At 42.9% G+C, this 19470-nt stretch overlaps 1 protein-coding gene across 1 annotated transcript in view; it reads right to left on the bottom strand.

The window, feature by feature from the left end:
* Positions 1-298: 298 nt before the first annotated feature.
* The window catches only part of LOC144688736 (procathepsin L-like), a 30036-nt gene continuing 10864 nt past the window's right edge, over positions 299-19470 (bottom strand). Inside the window, exons 2-8 of the mRNA XM_078555631.1 lie at positions 17159-17300; positions 16314-16436; positions 12841-13047; positions 8155-8379; positions 4879-5041; positions 2431-2533; positions 299-694 (exon numbers count right to left, since the gene is read on the bottom strand). Of these exons, the coding sequence (XP_078411757.1) occupies positions 580-694; positions 2431-2533; positions 4879-5041; positions 8155-8379; positions 12841-13047; positions 16314-16436; positions 17159-17290 (1068 nt within the window). The 5' untranslated portion in view covers positions 17291-17300 and the 3' untranslated portion in view covers positions 299-579. The remainder of the gene's footprint in view (positions 695-2430; positions 2534-4878; positions 5042-8154; positions 8380-12840; positions 13048-16313; positions 16437-17158; positions 17301-19470) is intronic.

Consider the following 19470-nt stretch of genomic DNA (forward strand, 5'->3'; position numbering starts at 1 on the left):
TTCTGCTGTGCTGCAGTTATCTACCAATAACTGGACCAAATTTTCCCCCTCTGAACTAGCTCCTGTGGTTCATGTGACCATCTACAGTCTGACTAGATTAAATTGCATATTCTAGGAGGGCTCCTGGATGAGCACTGTTCAATTAAACTGTAGACTTCTCAACAGTGTCATTACACTCATTAACTATACAGGTATCAGAAAACACAGCTTAATCCTTAATGTTTTACACATTATTTTAAGGTACTTATCATTTCAAACTGAAGTTGATAATTCATCAGGAAGAAAAAACACAGCTCCATTGTTATAAAAAGTCTGATTGCTGAAGCATTTATTATACTGCTCGACATCACCAGTACAATGCAGCCCACTGTCTCTACACAAGTTGGATGATGTGGTTCCATTCTTTAAATACGCAATGGGATTGCTCTTTATGTGAAGCTATAAAAATGTGTAGAAGCTGTTAATATTCCATGTTTTAAAATTGCAGCAGGAAGTTGAAGCAATGGCGGAGAATGGGTAAGCATCAGCAGAAATGATCATTCCATCATTCTTTCAGGGGGAGTTCGATGAAGCTCTAATTCAACACTGGTTGCGTTGCACTAATGGATAGACTGCATAATTGGCAATTCCACAGTTATTCCTTCTGTCCTTGGCCATTCTGATGTAACCTTGGTCACCCCAGGCTGTCCCCCAACTGGAATTTTAAAAATTGTCCATTAACATCACAGTTCCATTCAAGAGACAGGGTTGGACAACTGAGGATTTTTATACTGGAAATGTGTAGATTCTGAGGGGATCTGATTGAAATCTTTAAAATAATTGAGGGACTAGATTCTGTCCAAGCACATGGGTTATTTGAGTCAGATCACTTGAGTAGAACCAGACTACAGCAGTACAAGTTGTGAAGCAGAAAGTTAGATGAGGTGACAGGAAGAATTTCATTGTGACCCCTGACATAAGTTGCCAGTATGTACGGTGAGTGGATTCACTGCAAGCTTCAAAATGGAGTTAGGGGAGATCCTGCGAGTGGAGACATCTACAGCTATAGCAGGTAGATGGGTAGCAGAGACAAGAGAGATCAGTTACCATGGTCTCCTGGAGATTGCCTGCTTGCCTTATCAGGGAGAATTTTCCAGAGCTTTTACTGCCTTCATCCTAAGATCGCCTCCCACAGGAGATTGGGTGAGTTGTTGGCATGTGTAGGTTGCCCCATGCCTGTCTATTCTTCTACACACACATCCTGCCCTCCAAGGATATTACATCCTAACAACTTGCTTCCAAATGTTGCTGCCCCATCCAACCCTTATCCCACCCATCTCACCAAGCTATCCTACCTCCCATTAAACACTGATATTATCTGTTTTGTCTGCTTTCTATTTACACACACACCCCTTTTTCCCCTTTGGGAATAGTGTGGAAGAGTGAGGAGGATTAGCAGGCTGATTATCATGATAAAAACAAATGCTGTTCAAACAAGTTGAACGCTCCTTCCCCAGCCAACAAAGTCCTAGGGAGGGACTTTAACCCAGAGCTTCTGACTCAGAGGCAGGGGTGCCACTTACTGAGCCACAAGACCACCTAATCCAACCATTATACCACCTATTCCAACCCTGAAACTCACCTCATCCAACTTAGCCCCCAGCCATCAATTCTCAATACTATCTACATTTAACTGTTCTACCACCCAATCCAACCCGGATAAAATCCACCTCACTCAATCCTTCACCTCCTCCAACCCTGATATCATCCCACCCAACTATGTCATTAACCCTTCACATCCACAAACATTATTCAGTGTTGGTTACATGGATACATAGACTGCAGCACAGAAACAAGAAATTCAGTCCAACTGGTCTGTGCTGGTGTTTCTGCTCCACATGAGCTCCCTCCCATCTCTCTTCAGCTAACCCTATCAACAAATCCTTCTATTCCTTTCAGCCTCATGAGCTTATCTAGCTTCTCCTTCACTGCATCTGTGTTACTCACACGCCTCGTGGTAACACTTTCCCAATTCCACCTCTCTGGGTAAAGAGGTTTCTCCTGAATTTCTGATTGGATATATTAGTGACTATCTTGTATTTATGACCCCTAGTTTCAAACACCCCCACAAGTGGAACCATTTTTATCTATACCGACCGTATCAAATCCTTTCATAATCTTAAAGACCTCGATCAGGTCACCTCTCAACCATCTCTATTCTGAAGAAAAGAGCTCCAGTCTGATCAGCTTTCTCTGATAAATCTCTCCTTTCAGTTCTAGTATCATCCTTATGAATCTTTTATGCTCCTTCTCCAGTGCCTCAGATAATAATCAGCAGTGGGAATTTTGGTGGATGCTTCTCTCCCTATCCCAGGAACACAGAGCAAATCCAGTGCTCCTGTTACTGCCCCAGCTGTGATCAGTTATTTGGTGTTTTTATAAAGTACATACCTGTTTTTAACCAGCCAATAGTTCCTTCCATTCTCTCTCCCATATCCAACCACCAGCACTGCATGGTTTGGCCGTCGACTGCATCTTCTTTCATAGTAGACTCCTGTAAGCAGATACTTTTATCTTAAATATGATATAATTGTGAAATGTATAATTATTATTCCCTTCCTACAGATATTTGCTTTTTGTAATATCTTCCTCTCCAATTATCTACTGGTCTCCAATCCTTTTTTACAAAACTTTGCTCCCTGATGTTACTTACTTGTCATTTTTTTAATCCATTTCTTTTCCTAAAGTCCACACCTCTGCCATTCACTCGCCCTCCAGGCTCACCTTCTCTCTCTTGTCCCATTATCACTCCCTTTGGCCCTGCACTACTGCAATGACTTGACAGAGCAGGCATGGTTTCAACAAGAAATCGAAACTTTATAACAGAGCTTTCCAAGTACTACATGCTAGATCAGGACTCATCAGGAAGCACCCCTTTCCCCCCAGATTACTCTGCTTAGAGCACATGGGTCAGAGCCTCCCAAAACATCACGTTATCCCTGACAGACAGCAGGAGAGGTTATGCCCACATCCTCCCCCTTTAGGTATTTTTACACTTTCTACTTACAGGTTAACATTGAATATCTAACAATATATACAGCTGTTTTAAAGATCAAGTCTCTGAGGAGCTCTCCTTATACAGCTAGAGCAGCATGGCTCTACCACTTAAGGTTGCTCAACAGAATCTGGAACTGCAGCATGAGACACTTCATTAGAAAGTGGCAGTTCTGGGTTTGGCAGCTCTACAGAGACATTGGGCATGTTTATTCTAGGTCAGTCTGTCACCTTGGGAACTGATGTTTCGATGTTAATCACAGACAGAATAGTTGGTTGTTGGAATGTCTCTCTAACAAGAATCTAGTCTCCGCGCCTATGACCAATTCTATCTTCTAATTGTGCTTAAAAAGATAATTGACCAGTCTGAGATAATGGTTCCAGGAATCCAAGGTCCACTCCTGAAATTTTGCATGAATGCTGTTACCAACAGTGTGCAAGCTTTGCTGTGCATATTGTGATTCAAGTTTTGATTACTCTGATTCTGCTCTGCCTTCCCCTATAAATTTGGAAACACCAGGCTTAATTGTGTACATAGGTGGCGTTTCATCAATAATTCAGACAGTGTTGAACGCATAGTCAAGTGTAACATTGTACAATAACTGAAGAAAGCGGGAAAGTCGAGTTTCTAGAATACTTTTTGATATCCTTTTCAAACCAGACTTAAAAGTTTTCACTGCTTTCTCGGCTAAACCATTTGAGGGATGGTAAGGGGCTGTTTTAATGTCTGATTCCATTTGTGTTCATGAATTTCTGAAGCTGTGCTGGTAAAGGCTGTACCATTTACAGAAATCATTGACGAATTGAGGTAGGCCATGGATGCTAAAACAATGACTCAGCTTCTCGATAGTTGCGCTCTATGTTGGCGATTTGACTTTGTATACATCCATCTATTTAGAATGCGCATCTATGATCAACAAAAACATGGTACCTAAGAATGGCCCTATATAATCAATATATAGTCTAACCCAGGGTTGACCAGGCCACTCCCACGGATGCAGGGGAGTTGAAATAGGCAGTTCCAATGTTGCTGACAATGGACACAGTGCTTGACCATGCTTTCAATGTCACTGTCAATGCCTGGCCACCAGACATAGCTTCGCACAAGCATTTTCATCTTTGATATGCCTGGATGTGTACTGTGAAACTGAGTGGTTCTCTACCTTGCAAAGGGACAACAACTCTTGACCCCCACAATAGGTGTCATACTATAGGAAGGATGTTATCACACTGGAGAGAGTGGAGAAGAGGTTTACAAGAATGGTTCCAGGGATGAGAAACTTGGGTTATGAAGATAGATTGGGACTGTTCTCCTTGGAGAGGAAGGTGCTCAAAATCAAGAGGGGGTCAACTGTCTGGCCTGTTGCGCTATTTCCATTCAGCAGAAAGAGTAGTGTCTCGAGTTCCAGCACCTGCTCCTTTAAGAGGTACGAGTTGGCTTTAAGTCATACAGGCGGGTTTTAAGTGGTGTTAGCCTCATAAAAACTTGAGGTTTGCAGTCACTCAGCTGCACATCTCTATCAGCTAAATTCATAGACAGTACGAAGTTTGTGAGCTGCCTGGATCACTATGAATGGTGGGGGTAAATTGCCCATTGCAATTCCTGTGCTCATTACCAGCCTGATCCAATTTTAACCCCACGGTGTTTGACCACACTGGAGAGTATGTAGCACGGGGGATGGTAAAATATGAACGAGTTGAAGGGGTACGGTAGTTTCCATTACAAATATTGAAAAAAGAATTAATAAAAAGTTGACTAAGTGTGTGTGGATGTATGATTGTTGAAATATTATATAGAATTGATTAATAGACTGGTGCATACCACCCACAGCTTCTGTTTCTTACCATTACGATAAAACTGGAAGGACCTTTGACTTGCATCAATAGCAACAGATATTGGTCCGATCTTTTGCACTGCTTTTCTTAAATATTTTTCATGTCTTCTGACAGCTCTGTACGATTGGATTTTGGCAGCAATATTTCTTCTCTGAAATCTGCATCCTCCTTCCTAAATGTTAAAGAAAATGCCAAAAGTTAAAGTTTATTAATATCATGTGATGTTTTTCATGATGTTTTTCAAAGTTCCTGTGATATCTTCACAGGATCTTAAACAGCCCCTTGGGTATTAAAAATGATGCAATGTTTCAGATTGTAGACACAACCATTGTTCCCACGTTTAAATGAAAAAGGGACAATTACAAATGTGGGAACAATTGCAGAATCTCCTTGTCTATTGGTGGGAAGATCTTGGTCAGTCTGGCCCTCAGTTACCATTTCACCAATGTTGCAGTTAGTGTAGCTTCAGAAACACAGGGCTGGATTTTACCATTGATGAACGGGGGTGGGGCCCACTCCCCTTTTTAATTTTCAGGAAGCCAGGGGTGCAGCAAAATCAGCTGCGCACCTGCCGACCTGTCAATGGCCAATTCAGGCCATTGACTGAGTCACTAAAGTAATTAGTGGACCTGCCCGTCCAAACTTAAGGTTGGCGGGCAGGCCAGGAGCCCTGGTGGGAAGTAGAAAAAACATGAAACTTCATCCACAGGCGGGATGAGGTTTCACGTAGGGTTTTAAAAATTTAATAAAGTTTTGTTGGAAATTATGAACATGTCCCAAATTGTGACATTGTCACATGAGGGGACATGTAAGGGAAAACATTTTTTTCTATTTTTAATATTTTTGCATGTGGAGCTGATCTCCCTGAGGCTGCACTTAGCCTCAGGGAGATGAGTGTGCTCTTTCATGCGCATGCGCAAAAGAGTGCACTCTCAATTTTAGGAATCCCTCCCATCCGCACAGGGAGTGCATAGTGCTTCCCTGCAGACGTCACGCTGGGTGGGCCTTAATTGGCGCACACACGTAAAATGGCACCATGCCTCCGATCAGGGGTGCTGATTGGAAGCACGCCCACCCATCAACTCTTTCTCTCTTCTCCACACCCCCCCTCCCCCACAACAGGGGGGCGGAAATTCAGCCCATGGGGTGGAATTTAATCCCCTCCCCTAGTTTGGGGTGGGCTGGGGGAGTGTTTGGGGAGCAACATTTAATCAAACCAGATTTTAGCAGGTGGGAATTCCACCTCCACCCCAATTAAGTCTGTGGTAGGAAGGCCTGTAGACAGCCATCCTGCCCCACTGTCAAGTGAGGCCCTTCAATGGGGAATTCATGTACATTTTAAGGGTTGGGGGTTGACAGGGGCCTTGTCATGTTGGGGGGGAACATCAAGGATACCCATGCAGAGTTGCTTGTGGGCTCCTGGGAGGTTGCCTCATTCAAAGACACTCTGCCTGATCTTGGGATCAGGAAGTGGGACGCCTGCTGAGAGCCACTCCCCTACCCTTGCTCCTGATCCACCTCCCTCCCTCCCACATGAGCCACACCCTCCCACCAACACTCACCTGTGAACAGTTAACCAACACTACAAGATCATGGTGGGTGTCATGTCAGCAGCAGACGCTACCTTGATGCTAATGCTGCCACACAGCAGACCTGCTGGCCTCTGATTGGCTGGCAGCTCTCAGCATGGTGCGGGGCAAGGCCTGCTACTGGTTAAATTAAGTGAGTGGCAGTTAACCCAACCAACCATACTGAAAAGTGGCCAATAGGGGCTCTCACTGCCTCTGCAGCTTGTGGGTGAGACCCCCATTGCCTTCATTAAATACCCCCCCAACCCCCAGAGTGTGCGTCACTTTGCTCTGAATCCAATCAACAGATTGTGTGGATTCATAGCAAAGTGATGCACTGTCAACCGATTATTGATACATCTCATATGTAGAGGGGCGTTGCTTTCATTCAGTTGCTGCTTTCACAGATGAAAGGCTGGGTCTGTGGAGAGCACAGTGCGAGGTAGCACAGTGATCTCAAAGTCTGACTGGCCTGTGGCCTCAGGTTACCTCAGGGAAAATCAAACAGTGTTGAGACAATCCCAATATCATCACAACTCTGCTGGGTGAAAACAGACAGGTATGTGTCATCTCCAAGGAGCTCAAACATGAGTGTGTGGAGTAGATGGGGGAAGGTTTGAAGGATGCAGTGAAGAACAAGCTGAAGCTGTTTGACATTGATCTAAACAGCTGGGAGGTGCTGCAGGAGGCTGATCAGGATGACATCCAATGTCGAGGGACAATTGTGACATGAAGTACCATCAACAGTAAGAACAGTGACTGCTAGAGAACAACATTACAAAAGGCAATTTACACAAATAGTCACCAAGGAACCATTTCAAACCAAATTACTTCTTAATTCCAGCCCAATATTCAAAACTTCAGCCTATCAAATTGCAGCTTAAATTGCATTCCTAAAGAGTAAACTCCTCTCTGTCCAAATGATTGTGTTTACACAGGCTGGCCTTTCAAATAGTTTACTCACCAACTTTGAGCCTTCCCACCAAACATTAGTTTGGGGTGTGACCTATACACAGTTAAACTTTTTTTTTAATCTCAAAATGCAGCTGATATACAAGTTACTGACCAGCCACGTGGAGCGTATGGGGGAACCAGATGGACAAAAATAATCTCTCCCAGTCTTATTTTTCTCGGTCCTGTATGTCATTATGTTGCTATGGTAACTGTTGCACTGGGTGATGTTGTACACTCCACAGATCATGTCAAATGATATGTTGATTCAGCCGAGTGACACATCAACATTCTGAGGCTGGGCTTTTCCAGCCCAGTCATGGGAGATTTGGTGGCCCAGCCAAAAGACCATTGACTTATGGTGGGACTGGACAATCCTGGCAGTGGGCAGGGCTAGAAATTCCTGCCCTGGGTCACAGAATGATGAGCAGTAACACGTATAAACTTAAACACTCTTAACTCCTCATTCAAATTGCATGATAGCAGGAGATGTTGAGTGGAGATTTGAGAGAGATCATTACGAGGAGAGAAATGAGATGGAGAGCTTGTCCCTCCCTGAAAGATGTTATTCTTCCACCCTCCCTCACGCTGGTTATACGGTGACATTGCTGGAAACCTGGGAGCAGATTCTCAGGGAAGAATTGATCCAAAGTAGGATGTCAGCTTCCATTCTATTTGGACTGGGCTCCACTATCTAATACCCTGAATGCTGTAAACACACACATTGTACCTGGTGAATTTGAAAACATATTTAAAAGAGATTTACCCGTCCAGTATATGGATAAGTTCTTTCAGATTCGATGCCATTATTTCTAATTACATGTCGAAAAGCATTTGCCATCCATCCACCACGACATCCAAAGTTGCCATTTCCCCTGTCACAATCAACCAGGTTCTGTTCACTCAGAGAAACCAGTCTTTTACATATCTTAAACCACTGTCCTTCGATGGCACCAACCGCACTGAAAGCCCAGCAAGAACCACATTGCCCCTGGTAATTACAGAAATACAATCACATTAAAAACATTCTGACAAAAATAAAATTGTCTTTCCATCTCTTGTCAGGTGGAATACAGGTTTACACTTTAGTGTAAAGTTAGTTAGTTCATCTTCTTTGAGGTTTCTAGGAAACTCAAGGGATCAGTGAGTGTCAGGTTTGGGAGGGCAGTGCCTGAACTCTTGCTTTTCAGAGATGAGGCACCACTCGCTGCAGAATAATTTAATAAGTAAGACTAGGTGCTGGAGTCAGAGGCACAGTAAATCTGCATGATTCTTGTGACCCAGGTTTAAACCCAGTTCAGACACAGATGTTAACCTCCCTTGTGAAATTAAACAGTCTCAATCTACTTCTGAATAGCCTTAAGATCAAAGATGGAAAAAATGGACAAACATTGGTAGGAAATTAACAGTCTCACTCAAACATAAAGGATGTTGTTGTGGGAAATGGAAATGCCACAATAGTGTAGGAGTGGATGTTCACCTGAGAGTGGAGTTAAACTGCAATGTTGGTAAAGAATAAAGGGGGAACCACAGAGCCACCTGTGTATAGTCAATGGTGCCCTGCACCATTGGGCATCCCACTATCCTGGCAAAGTCATGTGCCCTTCCAACCTGCTCTTGCCTCTTGAGGGAGAAGAGCTGAAGTTTCCTTGCCTTGTGTTTATGGATTCTGTTACCTTCCGAGTGCTGTGATACATTTGGGATGCATGAAGCTCGTGCCTTGAAAGATCCTGGGTTGTAAAAGGTGAGGGTGACAGTGACCTTTACGACCCTGGGACGGCCGTGCCCAGCCTGTGGTGTGGGTCCAGGTCAGGCTAAAGGAGGTGACACAGCACTGCAACTAATCAAAGAGAAATCTGAGCCATGTCAGTCATCAGTCCTGGAATATCTGTGATGGACATGGTATTGAATGGAGTGTCCTCTTTCTCCTCCCTCCTTACAGGGCTTCCCTTCTATGCCTCCTTTATTCCATCTCCTGACCATGCTGTAGACCAAGGGGTACTGCAGCAACTCTCTCCATATCCGAATCCAGTGTTCCCCCCCCCTCCTCCCTGAACATAATCACCAACTGCCAAATATCATCCCCACCAATATTCCACAGTGCTTCGCCAACAGTGTCTGAGAAAAATAGGTGAAAAACATATACATCTTGCTGAGTGACCCTTTAAATAGGTCCAGTTTAGAACCCTTCTTGCCTTTCTGCATGTGTTTTTTCTTGAATTATAAACACAGATGTGAACAAGTCTAGAATGGACCAAGTGCTGAGAGCCTGGCATCAGCTGGTTAGTGAGTCTGTTGTCAGTATAGGGTTAATTCACAGCCTTCTGCTGCATGAAGGGGATACACTTGCATGTGCTCTTCTGCATTCATATTGTGCATGCCACTAGGCAAGTGACCAATGGCACAGCCCACACTTTGTAAACAGCCCAAGGCCTCCATATTACCATTACAAGCTACTCTACATGACTCAAATTTACAGCCACCCCTCCTCACCCTCCCCCTATCCCCAACATATGCTGCCTGCTTGTAGGTAAGTTGTGAAGAGAACGTAAGGAGGCTACAAAGCAGGGTTAAGTGAGTGGGCAAAGCTCTGGCAAATGGAATATAGTGTGGGAATATGTGCCAGGAAGAATAAAAAAGAAGCATACTATATAAATGATCAGAAATTGCAGAGCTCTGAGATGCAGAGGGATCCAGGTATCCTAGTGCTTGAAATGCAGAAGGTTTGTATGCAGGTACAGCAAGCAATTAGGGAAGCTAATAGAATGTGTGATGAAATTATAATGACTTTCATAATATTTTTCTGGGCTATTGGGAAGTATGCTTATGGGGGTAAGTACAGTTGGGTCCATCTGTGTGATTTAATTACGTTTGTAGTCAAGTAGACTGCAAGTTTGAAATCATCAAAAGAAGCTAGGTGCTTGACATGCTAATGAGTAAACATGGATGCTGGCTTAGCATGTAAGGTATGAAGGGAATTAGCATTTTTAGATAAATGAAGAGATATTTGTGTTTCCAAAGTGGTCTGTTTACCACTGGTCAGATAAGCAGGGCTAAAGATTGTGTTTATTTTTCCCAGAGGTTACTGACAATATTGGCAACATGAAAGTTTTTATATTATGAGGAAGATACAGTTTCAAAGGCCTATGGAACAATAGGATTTACATATTAAAAAGGGAGAAACATACATAAAGGAGAACAAAAGGCTATGTGTCAGAAGGGCCATGTAAGATCTAACAGGAGTGTGAAACAGCCTTAAGGAAGCCCCCAAACAGTTGTGCATAAGTCTGCTATGTAACAAAACTGAAGTAGGGAATAAGCAATTTGGAATTCCACTGTCAAGTGGATGTTGTGTTAACTTGCTGGTTCTGTTTTAAATCTAAAATTTATTTTGGACTGCTACCTTAAAGCAGGTATAACTGGGGGCTAAGGTTAATTAGGAATTTTAGGATTTGTTATTGTAGTAAGTAATTGTACTCATGTATATGCTTAATCTTTTCTCTTGTTAATAAATATTTTAATTTAATTTTTAAAATCTCTAAAAGGCCTTGGTAGGCTCATTACTTCTGAATTTAGTGCACACATCTCGTAATAAGTACAAATTGCAAAACCGTTGTGATAGCACAACCAAGTTTCCTTTAGATTCGGTCCGCCTGGCACACATCATTTGCCATATCATAACAAATGTTATTGTTCATTGCAAGGGGAATTGGATATAAAAATAGGGAGGTTATGCTTCAGTTACAAAGGGCATTGGGGATACCACATCTGGAGTACTGAGTATCATATTGGTCTCATTATATAAGGAAGGATGTAGATGCATTGGAAGCAGTTCAGAAAACTGGACTAGATTATTAATTTACTAGACTAATACCTGGAATGGGCAGAATGTCCTATAAGGAAAGGTTTGACAGATTTGGCTTGCATCCACTGGAATTTAGAAGAGTAAGAGGCAAGCTGATTGAAACATAAAATCCTGAGGAGTCTTGACGGGGCTGAATTTTGCCCTTGGCGGGCGGGTAGCTGATTGCCGCTGAAACGGGCCCCGCCGCCATTTTACGTGGGCGGGCCAATTAAGGCCTGCCAGGCGGGAAGCGCTACGCGCTTCCTGTGCGGGCAGGGGAAGATTCCCCAAATGCGAGAGTGTGCTCTTTTGCGCATGCGTGCGAAAGAGCGCACATCTCCCTGAGGCTAAGTGCTGCCTCAGGGAGATCGCTGAAAGGTTGTGAAAGTTTAAAAATAGAAAAATAAAAAGCATTAACATGTCCCCCTCATGTGAAAATGTCACACGAGATGGGACATGTTAATAAAGTGCACAAAAACTTTATTAAACTTTTTTAAAGCTGAAATTAAACCTCATCCCGCCAGTGGATGAGGTTTTTTATAAAATCACTTATGCGCCTGCCCATTGGGCCCGTGCGCTGAGCCGAAGTTCACACGGGCTCCTCAAAATCGTCATCAATTGCCGGCTTAAGGGCCTTAACAAGGCCTTTAATCAATGGCCGGCACGCGTTGGGCTGCATAGCACGCGCCCGCCGACCTAAACATCGCGCTGACGTCGGGATGCTCGTACGACGTTAGCGCGCGACATTTTAAGCGCTGGCGTGTGGACTCCGCCACCCCCATGTCAGCCAGAAGATTCAGCCCAGGGTGGATGTAGAGAGGATGTTTCCTCTTGTGAGAGAATCTAGAACTAGGGGTCATGGTTTAAAAATAAGGGGTTACCCATTTAAGACAGAGGTAAGGCAATTTTTTTTTCTCTCTGTTGGAATTCTCTTCCTCAAAAGGCAGTGGAAGCAGAGTCTTTGAATATTTTTAAGGCATGGTTTTAAATTCTTCAGGTCCCTGAGGCAGCTCCCTGCCTTCAGGGAGCTTTCATTGCCCGCTCCCCTACACTTGCGCTGACATCAGTGCTCACCCTCCCCTCCTCCCCACCCCCTCTGCCTCTTTCCTCCACCCCCCCCCCCCCCACCCCCCCCCCCACCCCCCCCCACAACCCCAGCAGTGCTGAACCTCTCAGCATGCGTTTCGCGCTGGCTATTAATTGGCCAGTTAGTGTGAAATCATGGTCGGGGGCCAATCACAGGCGGCAGCCTGTTTCCAGGCCGCTCCCAGGCCCGCCCACCCGCCCAATGACCCGAAAATCCTGTCATTAAATTTTAGAAGTTATTCCAACATCTTAAGCTTTTATAATTAGGAATAAAAGATCTTATAGTCTCTTTGTGCAAAAGAATGAATGTTAACATAGATCCCTCACCATGACTCCATGCCGGACCATAACCAAAATGGTAAACAACAGCAACGAGCAAGCAGGAGAGGCATTTTCAGGCAAAAAATGATCTAAAACTGAAGCTGCATCTTCCTTACCAGTTCCTACAAGCTCCTCTTAACTTCAACATTTTTCAGAACCTCTCACTTAATAATCATGAGAAGGAGTTCTTCCAATTTTTACCTGGTTCTTCACTGAGGTAACATAGCCTTGACTACGCCAGTCGACAGTTGCACTTCTCAGATCATCATCACTTTCCGTGTCTTCATCAAATTCATTGTCACCTACATCTTCAATAAGTTCATCTCCTTCATCAAATTCTTCTTCAGTCGAGTTATCAGCTTCAACTGGGAGGAATCCATTCATAAGTTCATTGAACTCTTTGGTGCTCTAGAAAGTCAAATACATGGATATTCGTTAATGAAGTGATTGATTTTTAATGGAAAATGTGCAGGAGGCGGGTAGATAACCTCAAATGGCTACCATTCCCATCCATTCACTGAGCATAGCAAAAAGAGAGAGAGATCAAAGTATCAACCAGTGCTGACACTCCATTCACATGCCTAATATTTGACTAAAATGAAGAACTGCAGGAAAGTCCATTTCTTCACACTCCAGTATAAAGGTGGGTGGAAAGCGTGAAGGTGATAAAGTATCTCTCTCTCTGGTCTATGGTACAACCAACAAAATGACAGCCGTGATTATACATGTGCCTCAGTTTGTGTGAAATGATTTGATAACCTTCTGGTAATTAAAATCTTACAGAGCACTTTCACCAGTGAAGAGAGTGGGTAAAAGTCCCCAGGATGGCTGAGTTTATTGGTGCTTAACTGAACCATCCCGATCAGGAGGCTCTCAGATTCCATCACCAGCCTGGTCTTAATTCCCTGCTCTCAGCTGAGGCTGCAATTGGTCTAGAATTGGCCTCAGGACCCTTGGACTTAGAGACGAAAGTCGGGCAGCTTTCCCATTTCTGATCACACTGGAAAGTAGCTGCTACACAAAGACCAGGTTTGGTTTTGATGCTGCCCATTGGCGAATACCCTGTCCGCATGAACTTTGGAGGTTCACACATCAAACCTGAGAAAACTGTGTCAATGGACTGGTTCCCATGAGTTATTGTCTTTTTTTGGGGTGGGGAAGGTGCCATTTTGAACTGGGATCTAACATTTCACATTTAGATTTTATTATTTCAAATTCACAGTACAATTTGTTTCTCATCAATTTTCCAGTGATTTGAATGAGAAGATATGACATGACATTGGAGACTCAATTGCCCAGTGTTGATCCCAGTATTGGGTTTTAGTCTATCACTGCAGGGAGGTTAGGGACAGAGAGAGATTAATGCAGCTGGTATGTTGAGCACTGTCAACGTTATCCCATCATTTTGAAATTGTCACTTGATTTGGTGCAGGTGAGCCCATCCCCTGTTTTGTATCCACAAAGTACAGTTGACTCATGGGCAGTGTCCCAGCCCATGGTGCAAGAGAAAATAAAATGAAATTAAACATGAAATTAAAATGAGAATCTGTTCCAGCAGAAACATACATTGGGTAAGGGAGGTTAGATTCTTTGTTAAAATGAGGTGCTGTGATATCACTAACCATTACAACACCTCATTCAGTATGAGAACTTCACATTCTGTTTGAGGGAGAGAAATGTTGGTCTGAAACCAAAGGCAGTTACAAGGGTATGAAAACAGAGTTAGCTAACCTTGACAGGGAAATAGGTCAAAAGGTAAGGCAGTCGAGAAGCTTTGCAAGACACTTAAGGAGATAATTCACAACTCTCAACAAAAAACATGTTCCATTGAGAAAGAGTCTGTGATAAGGATGTGCCAGCCATGGCTAACTAAGGAAATGAAAGATGTATCGAATTGAAAGAAAATGTGTAAAATGCTGCAAAGAATAGTGATAGGAGGTTCAAAAAAAATTTTAAAAGGGAGAAATTAGAATGAAAGAAAATTAACTAGAAATACAAAACAGACAGTAAAAACCTCGGCGGTGTTCAAAAAGGAAATGAGTAGCTAAAGTGAGCATTCGTTCCCCAGGAGATGAGACTGGGGATTTAATAATGGGGAAACAAGGAAATAGCAGAAATTTTGAATATTTTGTATCTGTCTTCACAGCAGACAACTTTAAAAAAAAAAAGCCCAAAAATATTTAAAAATTGAGAGGCAAAAAAGGGGGTGGAACTTAAAAATAAATCACTGTCACTAGAAAAATGCACTAGAAAAACTAATGTGACACAAAGCTGACAACTCCCCTCGGCCTGCCTCCTCGGCTCCTAAAAGAAGTGGCTGCAATGATAGTGGATTCATTGGTCCCAAAATTTCCTAGATTTTGGAAAAGCCCCAGCTGATTGGAAAAATGCAAATGTAACACCTCTATTCAAGAAAGGAGGGAGGCAGAAAGCAGAAAACTATAACATCTGGCCTAAACACCTGTCATTGGGAAAATGCAAGAAACCATTATTAAGCAAGTAGTAGCAGGACATTTAGCAAATCGTAATATAATCAGGCAGAGTCAGCATGGTTTTGTGAAAGGAAGTCATGTTCGACAAATTTGAGACTTCTTTGAGGATGTTATAAGCAGGGTGTCTAAAGGGGAACCAGTAATTGTATTGTAATTTCCAAAAATCATTCAATTGGATACTATGTAAAAGAATACAACACAAGATAAGAGCTTATTAGCATGGATAATTGGCTGAGTAATAGGAAACAGAGGGGATAAATGGGTCATTTACAGATTGGCAAACTGTAGCTAATGGAGTGCCACAGGGATCAGTGCTGAGACCTCAAATGTTTACCATCTGTATTAATGACTTGGATGAAGGGGTCAACTGCATTGTTGCCTAATTTTCTGATGAAACAAAAATAGGTAGGAAAGCAAATTGAGGAGGATACAAAGGCTGGAATTTAATGCCCTCCCCCAGGCAAATTTGGTGGCAGGAGGAACTAAATCAGGCAGGAGGCTGGTGGGTGAGGACCCCATCATCTTTCCACCTATTCCCCAATTAAGTCTGGAGGGAAGGCTGTTGGACAGTCTTCCTGCCCTGTCAGTAATTGACACCCTTAAGTGGGCAATTAAGGCCAATGTAAAGGCCTTATCCCACTGCCCAGGAACTTGCCATGTGGGAAGCCAAAAAGCACCATGTCGCCAAATTTTGGGAAGGCCCATGACATATAAATGTCCATTAAGCACTTAACTGGGCAGCGTTGGGCCTTCCCTGGGATCAATGACCCTGTGGGACGAAAATCCTCCCCTGGGAGCTGCCAACCAATCAGAGGCTTGAAGCTATACATTGCTCAGCAGCACCACAGGAAAGTAGTGACTGCTGCTGGTAATGCAACAACCTGAGGCCCAGGCTCACTGAGGGACCCAGGCCACAGATGAATTATGGCAGGAGGGGGATCACGGGTATCGGTGGGGAGGGTGGTCGACAGCAAGGACAGGTGGTGGCTATCAGCAGCCTCTCCACCTTCCCAATGGTTATGAGAGATAAGGCTACAATCAGATCAGCCATGATCTTACTAAATGATGGACCAGGCTCAAGGGGCCAAATATTCCACTCCTGCTCCTATTTCTTATTCTGATTTTATAGTAGCACAACAATAGCAAGTATCTGATGGTCCCCTATACACATCTTGTACACACCAGATCTCCAAACTGGTTCATTCCCACAGTAAATGTGTGTTTGCCCATGGAGTACTCCAGGTTGTGTTGTTCGATGTATCTCATATTGTCCTCCCATATCATCCTCCTATGGGTCTCTTCATCCTGAAGAAAGACATTACAATAGTCAGGCTTTAGCATCTTTTATTAGTAAAAACAAAAGCTTTTAAAATCCTTGTGCAAAAGCTGAAATAACAGTTTGCAGTCAGGTTTCTATCCTCTCATTACCCTTCCCATTCACATACAAAGATAAATCGCTCTCAGAGATCGACACAAAGTACAGTCGGAGTAAACAGCTGAACAAGATGAACATCTTTGTCCCTGGACAAAATGTTTTGGAGTGATCAACAGAAAATTGGATAATAGAGGAACAATATAGCTCATACATTTCACAGGTTCGATTTTGTCTCCTCTATTCCATTAATTTTGGAGATGTGTTCTGATTGATGTGCGAGATGACAATGTCAATTTATATAAAAAGGATGGTTCTGAAGCTTCTCAAGGTGTATCTATGGTTTCTCCGGTAACTTCAACAGGAATCTAGTGAAATCCCAGTAAACCGAGTTATGCCAAGTCTCTGCTGTTTCACTGAGTTCAGTCAGTCCTCTACTGGAGTTAGAGACTGGGAGAACTCCCATAGAATTTCAGGAACAATATTCACATTTCACTTCACATATCCATTCATTCCCAACAGGGAACTCACCTCTCCCACCTTAACTCCATGTGAGAATTCTCAATAATTTAGCAAGTGTGTGGAATCCCTTCCCCCTTCAGAATGAGCTGAGTGTTTGGAATAGGTTCTGTACTAGAATAAATTCCCCTTTTACCTCAGTGTAGTGTTTCTCATGTTGTGATTTCCAGTTCTTCCAGTGTTCATCCAGTCTTGAATCAAATGTGTGGCCTGAGACTAAAACCAGAGTAGACACCAACACACAGGCCAGAAACAGAGAGAGCTTCATGATGGACAATCTAATGGAGCAAAACCAATGGCATTAGACATGGAGTGGACAATATTCACAGATTACTGTGAAAATAGCTGTTTGGTAAAGATATTCTGCAAAGAGAAAAATATATACAAATAACATCCTCCTCAATCAATTGCTCTCACCTTTTTGCATTTTAACTCCATTGAACAGAAAAAAAAAGTCATGGCCATACTTTGTGGATTGGAATCTTCCAGTCAATAAATTTATTTAATTAATGTTGCTCAAAATTAAAAGCCAATTGTCAGAAAGAGCAGCTTATAAAGAAAACACGTGAACTTAATTTAAATTTTACTGATATGATATATGATTCTTAATTTGCTCAGCCACAGCATTCCAGCCTCAGATTTAGTAAGTCAATGGATCAAGGAGAACTATGGTGGTGATGTTACTAGATTCACACTTCAAGTGACCATTGTTCCCTTTAAGGTGAGACTGGGAATTAATAAAGGGAAATAAGGAAATGATGGAAACACTGAACAGATATTTTGTGTCTACCTTCACTGTATATGATGTGAAAAAAATCCCAAGAATACTTGAAAATGAAGAAGTAAGAGGGAGGAAGGAACTATGGAAAAGGTAATGGAAAAATTATTAGAGCTAAAAGCTGACAAGATCACTGAACCTGATGGCCTTCATCCTAAGATCTTAAAAGCAGTGGCTGATGAGATAATAGAGGCATTATTTGTGATCTTCCAAAATTCCCTATGTTATGGAAAGCTCCCAAAAGATTGGAAAAGCACAAATGCAACACCACTATTCAAGAAAGGAGGGAGGCAAAAAGTAGGAAAGTATAGGCCAGTTAATCTGTCATTGAGAAAATGTTGGAATTCATTATAAAGCAAGTAATTGCAGCACATTTAGAATATCATAACACAATCAGGCAGAGTCAATGTGGTTTTATGAAAGGAAAATTATCTTTGATCAATTAACTTAAGAGTTCTATGAACATATAACCAGCATAAAGGGGAATCAGTAGATGTGGTGTATTTGGATTTCCAAAAAGTATTCAATAAAGTGCCACATAAAAGGCAACTGCACAAGATAAGAGCAATGTTGGTAATATATTAGCATGGATGGTGGATTGGTTAGCCAACAGGAAACAGAGTAGGGATAATTGTGTCATTCTGCATTGGCAAGCTGTAAGTAGTAAAATGCCACAGGGATCAGTACTGGTGCCTCAGCTATTTACAATCCAATTACTTGGATGAAGGGACTAAATGTATGGTAACTAAATTTGCTGATGACACAAAGGTAGGTAGGAAAGGGGACATAAAGTCAGGCGGACATAATGAACCCACAAAAGGATTTAGCTAGGTTAAGTAAGTGGGCAAGAAATTGGAAGGTGGAGTATGTTTTTAAATTATTTATGGGATGTGAGCATCACTGGCTAGGCCAGCATTTATTGCCTAACCCTAATTGCCCTTGAGATGGTGGTGGTGAACTGCCTTCTTGAACTGCTGCAGTCCACTTAGTATAGGTACACCCACAGTGCTGTTAGGGAGAGGGTTCCAGGATTTTGACCCAGTGGCAGTGAAGGAACAGTGATATATTTCCAAGTCTGGATGGTGAGTGGACTGGAGGAGAACTTCCAGGTAGTGGTGTTCCCATCTATCTGCTGCCCTTGTCCTTCATTATGGTAGCAATCATGGGCTTGGAAGGTGCTGCCTAAGGAGCCTTGGTGGGTTTCTGCAGTGCATCTTGTAGATGGTACACACTGCTGCCACTGTTCATGGTGGTGGAGGGAGTGAATGTCTGTGGAAGGGGTGCCAATCAAGTGGGCTGCTTTGTCCTGGATGGTGTCAAGCTTCTTGAGTGTTGTCAGAGGTGCACTCATCCAGGCAAGTGGAGAGTATTCCACCACACTCCTGACTTCTGCTTTGTAGATGGTGGACAGGCTTTGGGGAGTAGGAGGTGAGTTGCTCAGAGTGAGGACTTTGAGTCTCTGAGCTGCTCTTGCAGCCACAGTATTTATATGGCTAGTCCAGTTCAGTTTCTGGTCAATGGTAACCCCCAAGATGTTGATAGTGAGGGATTCAGTGATGGTAATGCCATTGAATGTCAAGGGGCAATGGTTAGATTCTCTCTTGTTGGAGATGGTCATTGCCTGGCACTTGTGTGGCGTGAATGTTACTTGCCACTTGTCAGCCCAAGCC

This window comes from Cetorhinus maximus, chromosome 13 (assembly GCF_964194155.1).
Source record: "Cetorhinus maximus chromosome 13, sCetMax3.hap1.1, whole genome shotgun sequence".
In the NCBI taxonomy this organism is placed as follows: domain Eukaryota; kingdom Metazoa; phylum Chordata; class Chondrichthyes; order Lamniformes; family Cetorhinidae; genus Cetorhinus; species Cetorhinus maximus.